We start from the raw sequence: 10,342 nt of genomic DNA on the forward strand, positions 1-10,342 counted from the left end.
GTATGGCTGCAGCCTGGTCACCTCCCGTCTCATGCCCTCCCGGCTGGTGCTGTCCACGAGCTTTGACATTTCAAAATAAAAGCTCACGTCTGGTCCGCTATGTTTTTGTAAGTTGGTGTTTTGGATGTTTTTGAACTAAACAGTATGGCAATCGTGCTAATAAATAAAATATTTTTTCAGCAGATGTCTTACAACACGATGCGCGGCCGGGATTTATTCAGGTCTCTACAAAGCTACAGCTCAAATTGTCTGGCTGACTAAACAGGGAAGGACTCATCTGCAAGCGGTGACCAAGACTAAGAGAGCAACATAGAGCTACACAGAAAAATATGAACCAAACTAGCCACTTTGAAATTTTGATGTTTTCATGATTATAAAAGTTGGGTGACCCTCCCACCTAGACTAAAAAAAGTTGGGTGACCCTCCCACCTAGACTAAAATAAGATGGGTAACCCTGCGCTCAACAAAGAATAAAAAGACATGACCCTACCCTACAAGATTATATTTACAAATCTAAGCATGATGTTTAAAATGTATTATAACATGAGGTGTAAACACTAATGTTGCAAATAAAATGTTTCTGATATTCTGCTATCCTCACTCACAAGTTTATATTTGTCAAGTCTGTATTCATTTATGCATCATACACATATGGCACTTCATGACTTAACGTTGAACACAGGAAACCCGTGAACTTACAACTAGTTCCTATTAAAAACAGATTGTTGTTGGGCATTTGAGACACATTGAAGACATCATTTTAGAAAGTGAAAGACTTCAAGCTGTTTTAGCTTTTTTAACTGTAGTGTGATTCCTATGGATCTCCACTAATAACAGGGGTATTGGTGCTATTACTAGCCTAAGGCACAGAGGGGATCCTCTACCCAGTCGGCAACAATAGGAATTCCATTACAAACAGGTTTCACTAGACCAATGATATACTCCGACTTCCTGTTGTCAAGTCCTCTCTCAGTGATTCCATAGATTCCTCCAAGCAGGCTCTGTAAGTTTGGACTATAGAATATCATGCCAAATACGTTCTTTGTAGCGCCTTGATACTTCAGTGTCAGCCCTCTAGAACTTTCTGTTAAAAGACCTAAATCCTTTCTACATGACTCCATGCTGACGTGATGCTACAAAAACACCTTGAAACCACAGCCAGCTATTTTGTTTGGCTACTGCAGTATATTAGCAGCCAAGCTAATAACACTGCATAGTCACTGCTGGTTATCCTGTCTCATATGATTTAAAAAGTGTCACACATCATCATCCACTGTATAAATCTATCCAGGCATGCAGTGCAGTCCACGGAACTCTAGACACTATTTATTGTTTTCAGCTCTGTACTTTCTTACAAAGAATAAACTGTGAATTAAATGCATTTCAAATGAAAAAATTTCTCAATAAATAAAATAGACAATTCAATAAAAATAAGCATTTGGGGCTAACAACTATTTACATTATTGATTAACATACCAATTATTTCTCAATCAATTATTGTTTATAAAAGGCCCAAGGACGAGAAAAAAATCCTTGGTACAAAACACTTTTATTTTATGCATGTATTGAGCTATAGAAATCAAATTGTTGTAAATACCATAAAATTGGACCAGATTTATTTAACTAATCATAATATCACTGTATTTTCTTTGTAAAGGAGAGACTAAACTGGAAAATTAGGTAAGTTGGGAAGAAAGAAGCTAAGTTAGGACTCATGGCCGCCTCTTCACTAATGGCCCACCTCCAGCCATCTTTGAAGTCTACCTCCCATTACTTCTTCCTCCTATTCTAATTTTCTAAGAAAGGTTGACCTCAGCAGGTTTTCAACGAGAAGCTCCATAATCAGGTTTCTGTTTTTGTCTAGCCTTGTAATATAAGCCTGATCTAAAGAGAAAAGCTGGAAAATATTTTATTAAAATTAAATTATTCTTTAAAACATCTCACTGGTTTCAGACTTCTATAACCAAACTATGTCAACACGTGTCAAAATTCACAAATAAATATTTAAGTGCAATCAAATTAAAACAATTATGTGACAATACATGGAATTGTAGCTTCAAAATTGTATTAAAAAAGCAGAAAATTATGCTCTGGTTTACTTTTTTTAGGGTAACCCTAACAGTCAAGCCCCAGGCCAAACCCCACCCTGTATTAGAAAGATAAATCCAGTGCCTGTGTTCGGGCTATGGGTAATGCTAGCATGTAAAGCCTTCACAGCTGTGCTAATGCACACAATCAGGCTGTGACTAGTCTATCTTGCGTACTGTTTTGCTCCAACAGACAATCTAAGCCTTATTTGGATATGATATGTGAAAGAAGTGGAGGTGGTGTAATAGAACCCGATTATTTATTACATGTGCATCTCATGACAATTAAATTTGCCTGTATACTTGAGTCATTTACACGGGCAAAGCAACCTATCTTGTCAATTCACAAAAAGCTAATCATCTGTACTCCTTAACCAAAGTAGAACACCCAAATATTGGGGAAAGATACTAAATGAAAAAAGACACATGCACTTAGGAGGGCCAATGTGTGTGGCCATATCTTAGCCATTATGAAGATTTACAGTGAGTTTTTCAATTGTGAATTACAATTACAAATACCTTGTAATACTTTGCAATCACTGTCCTATAAACCTGTCATGTCTGAAAAGGTTATTATTCAAACCGTATGTTGTTTTCTGTACTTTTTCTCAGTCTGTATTTTCTTACTTAGATTAGAGAAAACGTTTTGAAGCATACAACAGTGCAATGCAATTGGAGATGGATATGCCTCCAAGGCATACCCACCCTCAGTCCAACCCCCATTTAATGCATTTTTCCAACAGTGGATCTTCAGGCAGACCCATCTTCCATGATGGAACAGGGGGAAGATCAGAGGCAGAGCTGCTGCTTTCAAAGCAGGTCCCACGCTTCTTCCCATTTCCTTCATCCCCTCAAGGTAAAAAAGAAAACCTTGGGGGCAAACATGGCCATTTCTTTGCTCTAAACAATAATACCTCAAGTTTTAATTCTCCGCAGCATTTGAAATTCCACCAACCAGTAATACAGTAATACTTACAAGTTTTGAAAGACAGGCCACTTTGAACCTTGTTAATTAGGTTTTTATTTTTTACTTTTGGGAGGACAGTGGCCAAGACTATTTCAACATATTGACCTAACCCTAATGCACAGCCAAAAAGAGCAACAGCGAGTCTTGAAGCAGTACTGAACAACGATTTTGCAAACAACCAAAAAAGCCAGTTACATTTTTTGTATCTCTTAGCAACAGACAGTGCTGTGTGAAACCTTTATGATACAGCTGTAAAAACAAACTTTGAAATAGTATACAATCTATTACTAGTGAGATTTCAAGTTAAAGCATAATCTCAATATGATTCAGAAGCTTTTTTCATTTATTGGCATAACTAAGCACTAATGCAACATGGTTGCTGTACAAATTTCAGCCTCCTAATTTGATGTGGCAGTATTTTCATAACTGAGCCAACAGACTAAACAGAATAGTAAGAGAGGGCTTCCTGTAGTAAGCAGAAACAAGGCTGCTAAACATTCCTCGACTGGTCCGTCTCTCTCGGTTGAAATGAGAGTGCCTCCAGGCATACTGGTTGATGGGAAAAGGATCAGGGCTAATGGCTGCCTAAATCCATCTATCATGGTCATGTCTCTCCGGGCCACTTACTCTTTGTCTGTCCTCTTCCTCTTCTAGTTTGTGTCTGGTTAAGTTTGAATTAAATTAATTGAAATGAATGTAAAAGGTGTACAGCCACTACATTTTGCTGTATTAGCATCTATCAATGTGCTTGCGAGCTACAGAGGGGATTGGCTGATTCAGAAGGCAGCTCTTCTCAGCTGTGGGCCCTTTTCCTTTTCACCCTGCCCTGCAACAATAGGTGCAGTCAGGGAGAGGTCATAAAAAACACAGTGAAAGCATCTCCACTCCTCCTCTCTCCCCTCTGCCCATTCTCTCATCAGAGAAAAGACAGGCAGTAACTGTCTGTGTGTCACCAGGGGTAATTGTGGGAAGCCTGAGAAAAGTTGCCCCTTCAACACCTAGTCAAGCTTTGGTAACTTTTCCTCTTAGATTTTGACTTATTGCAGAAGTAGAGCAAGACTACTAAAAACATGATTATCTACTTGTACTTTTTTCTGACCTACATCATGTCTTAACTCTTCCCTCCAGTGGTGAGCTCGTTGTGACCCAGTAATTAAAAACAAGATTTAAGAGGTGTCTTTGGCAACGCTTTTCCCAGAGAAGTAGGGTTGTTTACTGTGAAACCCAAATTTAGAAGACTGTTATAGTCTATCAAGTGGTATTTTCACACCTTCACATAACGGTGAAGCAGCAGGAGGGCCGGCAAAATGAAATGGAAGATGCATGCAAATTGGCTAGCAATGGTATTGAACAGTCAGCAGCAGTCAGCATCTGTCTATTCTTAGTATTATTATAGGAATATTGGTCACTTTCCTTAACAATATTATATAGCTAGGCTATTTGGAGAACCCCATGCACTTCCCATGTGGGCCATTTTCATCAGCCAATTTCTGTATTATTACGATTAATGTGATAAGTGGAGAAGACTATGATTCATCACAAAACCCACCTATTTTCTGTATATTTTAAATTAAACGTGCGCAGTGTGCTGCTACAAATACAGAGATGGAAGTAACAGGTGGCACTTGGCATCTGCACATGCTGCAACAACTAGATCAAAATAGGGTCCTATAATGGCGTGATGGTTGGCACGTTCTCTCCATTTATAATTTTTCTTCACTAATTTCCGTTAACTGACAGTGAATACAAACACAGGGAGGAGGGAGGGGAACACAGATACAGCGTAATGAAGTATAACAATAGCTTATAAGACTGATGGGAGAGTGTTGTTTCACACGCTCCAAACTGAACTCCATCAGTTTCATTGGCGTTCAAGCACACATTCCTAGCATGCTATCGCTCACACCAAGATGTGAAACTCAAAAGTTAATGTGGGTTATGCTTGCTGGCTCAGGGCCAGGTTTCACTGTGATTTCTGGCTCTTATCTACTGCGCTAAGAAAACTTCCACTCATAGCTTGAGGCAGAGTATACATCAAAGTTGTAAAATGGTAAAAATAGTCAAAAGGATGTAATGAATACAATTGGGATAAACAAATAAATTCCCTAAAAGTCTTATCAGAAAACCCAAATGAACAATAAATGTATTGCATTGCCAGAGTTTGATATAATTTCATGCTAACTGACATGCTATTGTACTCAGGGAACACATTCCTTCATTACAATGAAGACTGCAAGTATAATTCTCTCAGATTGTCAAATTAACAAAACGTTGTAAACATTGACCCCCCAACCCTAATCATGCACACTGGCGTCTGCCTTACATTCAGTCACACTCCAGAAATTGCAAATGCTAGTTATTTCAGGCTGCAGCTATACAGACAAAAGAAAATTCAATTCTTTATTGGTTTTGAAGTGAATAGGAAGTTTGTTGATTCATAATAAAATAAGAAAAAGTAACTCCAACATATAAAGTTTGAAAATTGCCTTGGCTGAAAAGTAAACATGAAAAATAACATGAGGGGCAAGAGGGAGCAGAAAATAACAAGGGAAGGAAGGTAAGTAAGGAGAAAAATAAAGTAAGGAGGGAAACCCCCTCAGTTTGTGGCAATAAAAGAGTACCGCTGCTCTCTGGGAGATTAAATATGAACGGAACAAAACCAAACGAGGGCTTTGAGACCCTCCGAGTCCTAGCCATTCTTCTGGCCACAGTAGCCTAGCAACCGCTGCTTGACCAGTCCATTGTGCAAACGTATGTTAAGCTTTTATCCCTCATTAGCAACATTCCTCCCTGCAGGCTGGGATTTTGCAGATTAGGTTGAAAAACACAAAAGAGATTGGATAAATCTTGCTGACTTCCAACATATTACTTTGCAGGCTAATCATTGATCAAATAGCTGTGTGTTTGCGTGGAGCATGTGTACACTGCAAGTTGATAAATGGCAGGCCGAGAAGTTGAGTGAAGGTGCTTCCATATGTACCTGTCTGTGTCCTGGTTTAGGAAAAATAGTGGAGTGAAACAACTTAAAAATATATACCAAAATAGAAAAGACAGGCATACCAATAGACATTTTTCTCATTCATTGTTTCAAAAGTGACAAATTGCTGATTAACAACCACTTACTTAATGTTCCCATTTTCTTTTTACCCCCGTGTTTATAATTCTCACTTCTTTTATACTTTAGACTGACAGACACACACACACAACCCCAAGACAAGTAAACAACAGACCCTCACCAGCAGATGCAATAACATCTCTAAACTGCATTATTCCGGGGTTTTTCTTGGAAAACAACCCAACACACCACAGGGTGCGTATGTGTGTAGGAGAGAGTCTTTTGTGAACTCACTACATTCTCGCAAACAAATCGAGCTTCTTTCATTCTCCCTTTATTTAGATAAGACAGTTTGTTGAATACAAATGTTCAGACTTCTGACCCTGGGACAATCAACTACCTGCAATTAGTAAGAATTCAATGTCTTTTTTAGACTCTTATTGTTGGTGCAGTGGGAAATCAAGAATGAATTCAGATGAACTGATATTTATTCCACTAGATTACAATTTTCAGGTAAAAATGTTGAGCTTCCAGGTTTCACTTCCCCGAACTGCAATAAGCAGATTATGAATGGTCTCCCATGAGTTTAGTTTAAATTATTTACTTAAAGCTTATGCTGTCTCTATGTCACAGTGAAGTGACAGGACAAACACAATGACTTGTGTTCACAGCACTGTGCCTGTTCGGGGGAATTTGTTTGTGTATGTTCACCAAACATCTGATTAGCTGAAACCGTCTAAATAGCAGCTAAATCCTCTCTCTCCATCTGCCCTATGATTAAAACAAATCTGACATCTTAAATATGACTACTTTTAGGGTTGGGCTCATCTACACTGTTCATCACTTGACATCAGGGGCACCATGTGCACATAAAATGCATTCAAAGTTTTGTTTAAAGTTGTTTGAAAAAAACTCAACATCAGAAGGACACAATGACTGATTGTCCACATTCAATTATGTGATAGTGTCATTTTAGAGAGTGAATCAGTTTTATTCTTAAGCAAACATACTGTATTCCAGATTGTATATATTATTGGTATTAGATCTGAAGTTTTATTTTTACAATTTACAATTTTCTTGTTAATATAAGTGACTGTAAGATTAGTTGTGAGGGTTGAAGAAGTGGGAACTTTTTGTCATGGTTTCACTACTATATGGTCATACAGGTCATGTGTGCCGCATTTAGGCCTAAATGTTATGAATGGTGGGCATGTGTGTTTCACTTGTTTTTCATGGTCAATCTATGCGGGACCCTCCATATCTATATCTGAAAAGCAGAGGAATTTTACAATCCAATCAAAATGTCTATCAGGTGATCATGGAGGGTCTGTGTACATTTCACATGTTTTGTCTCTACATTCACACACTGACTCTCACAGCTGGAGATAAACAGACATAGTACACAAGAGCTTCTCTGCACATGGCCCCAAGTTAACAAGTATCTGATCACAAAAAGAGAAATTGTGTTTGGAGTCACATTACACACAAACACACCTGTGTTGAAGTGGTTATATGACTCTGACTCTATTTCTCATGAAGTCCTGTCCATTTATTATTCAGTCCTGGGAAACTAAAGTTTGCTGACTTGTTGTCAATTACCAGTCCATGGAGGAAAAGCACAAAACCAAGTTTCACTACATTACCCTATCAAGAGAAAGACCTGCAATTACTCAAAAGTGTGAATCAAATGTATTTTATGAACATGAACACCTGCATCAATTTTGGAAACTATGCAGACATTCCCTGATGAATAAGCAATACAACCCCCCCACCACCACCAAGTGAATTTTTTTTTTCTTTTCATTCCTTGATAGGTTCTCTGACTCATGTTTGCACTGCGACCTCTGGTATTAGCTCTGGTTGGTTCTAGCACATGGCCTGACAGTGTTGACCGAGTGCGTCTGGTTATGTGTTTGGTAAATCACTGACTTTATTTGAACACCATTTCAACTTGGATTGGAGAGGGGGCTGGGAAGGTGTGTGTATGTATTACAGGATGAGGGGGATTAGGGGGGGCAGCCCAGCTGAGCAAACTCTTTATTTCACATCCTCTTGATGGTATCCCCCACCACTTCATAAAGCCACAGACCTTTTACACCTCCTTAAATCTATCCTGAGTAAAGGGCAGCGCTACACCAGGGATGTTGTGAAATATGTGAATCCTGAGTTTTCAGTAACTTAAACTTAGGTTGTATTGTCAAAAAGGTTTTCCTAATAGCCAATAAGCATTAGGTAAATATTTCCACATGCCCCTTGTTGTCATTAATATGATTCTAAACAGTCACTATCCATATAATTGCTTAAGAAGAAGCTATAGAGTTACTTAACACAATTACTCAAACCGAACTGCGACCAACACACAACTATAAATAACTAAAAGGAGGATGGGGTGCATGAGCAACAGGTGGATGGTTCCCCGGGAAGACTTTCTCCTTAAGTTATTTAATAAATATATGTCTCAGACACACAAGCACACACTTCACTTTTTGCTTACTGTTGCTAGACTTCAGGTCACGATGGATAATGGGTACCACGGCCTCCTCGTGTAGGTAGAGCATCCCGCGTGCAATCTGCACGGCCCAGTTGACCAGGATGTGTGGAGGGATGCGCCTTCCGGTCAACGCCCGGTTCAGTGTCCCGCCTCGGGCATACTCCATGACCAGGCACAGGTTGGGCTCTTCCAAACACACTCCTTCCAGTGTAATAATGTTGGGGTGCTGTAGCATGGAGAAAAGTTTCGCTTCTTGTTTAACACTGGCGGCGGTGGCTGTTATGTCCTCGTCTGGGTCTTGCCGAGCCGCTTTCACGGCGAACTCTTGATTTTTCCATGTGCCCCGGTAAACTTTGCCAAATCCACCCACGCCTATGATCTCCTCTAGTACCAGTTCACTGAAGGGAATCTGGACGGGCGAGCTTGGGACTTCCTCTTGAGCCCCCACAGACCCACTAGTTGCAGGGAGACGGTAAATAGCGGGCTGGTAGGTAACATAGTTTGAGGGGAAAATCCCGACCCGGTGGTTGATTTTACCCGTCCACCATCCCTCGTCCCCGGAGATTGCTGCGTCTTTGGACAGCACCTCCACCACGTCCCCTCGTCTGAGGCTGAGCTCATCCTCGCCGCTTGCCTCGTAGTCATAGGCGGCTGTCCACAGGGACTGACTCGGGCACAGTGGAGCAGAGTGAGCCCACGCCCGAGCTGTGGGGGAGTCTGTCCATGCATGCTCCCCTGTCCTGCAGCCGCCCGGCCGCCCTTCACCGTTTGGGAAAGCGGCCTGCGAGACATCCATTTCTCGGTGGCCGTAGCGACACCATAGGGTGCAGAGCTTTTAGAACAAAACTTTATAACGGTAAAATGTAACTTTTTGAAATCATCATGCTGTCACATCTACGAGACTAGCCGATGAGAACAGAGGGGCATTCCCTGCGCAGCCCACAGCGGGATCAAAACGTGTCCAAAGTCCTGTGAGAGAGAGAGAGCGTCCACAACCCTGTCTCCACGTCGCCACTCCGGTAAAAGTGTATGAGCCTCAATAACTTGCTAGCGAGGTTGCTAGCTACGGCTAGCCGAAATATTTTTAAAGGCAGCGGTTAAATAGCAATATAAAGTTTGAAACTAGCAATTCATGTTAATCTCAAATTATCTCTGCCATGAGATATACATTTTTTGCCCACAACACTCTCTGCTTCTGTTGAATGCTAACGCGAACAAGCTAAAGTTAGCTCTCTAGCGATGAAGCTAGAGAGTTAGCAAGTTACCAAGTTTTCGCAGGTGCCGCAAGAGGTGCACCTGCACCGTTCAGTCCTACCAGATAAAGTGAGCCGGCAAACGACACGTTTCTCTTAGAAAGTCGCCAGTAAATCTCGTCTAGTCACCGAAACCCGAAATGTAAAGTTCGCTTGCTCGTTTGTGGACTTTTAACAGCAATTTCAACTGCATTGGCGAGCGGGTTAGCTTAGCATAGGTCAGTCCACTGACTAGTAACGTTAAGGCAGTTGGAAAAGTTGCCACTCTCAGCTTTAAGATCGGTTATTCCCAAGTGTGTTACTCCTTCGGGGACGTGAAGGAAAGCCGACGGTTGAAAGCACATCAAACATCCTGGATTTCAACGCAACAATGTGGTAATAAAAACATGAAAAAACCCGTTAACTTTAATCAAAACAACCCCCCCTCCGACGCTGTAGCCAGACGAAGTAGGACCCAGCACAGTGCAGTGGATTCTTCTGGGGGACGCT

General features: G+C 40.7%; 1 protein-coding gene across 3 annotated transcripts in view; it reads right to left on the reverse strand.

The window, feature by feature from the left end:
* The window catches only part of map3k21 (mitogen-activated protein kinase kinase kinase 21), a 25,874-nt gene extending 15,532 nt beyond the window's left edge, over window positions 1-10,342 (reverse strand). For 2 of the 3 annotated variants that reach the window (XM_032540945.1, XM_032540947.1), the window contains exon 1: window positions 8,604-10,342. In XM_032540945.1, coding sequence (XP_032396836.1) covers window positions 8,604-9,396 — 793 coding nt within the window. In that variant the 5' untranslated portion in view covers window positions 9,397-10,342. The remainder of the gene's footprint in view (window positions 1-8,603) is intronic. The other variant, XM_032540946.1, reaches the window with a different exon arrangement.

The sequence above is a fragment of the Etheostoma spectabile genome, chromosome 17, assembly GCF_008692095.1.
Source record: "Etheostoma spectabile isolate EspeVRDwgs_2016 chromosome 17, UIUC_Espe_1.0, whole genome shotgun sequence".
Taxonomy (NCBI): domain Eukaryota; kingdom Metazoa; phylum Chordata; class Actinopteri; order Perciformes; family Percidae; genus Etheostoma; species Etheostoma spectabile.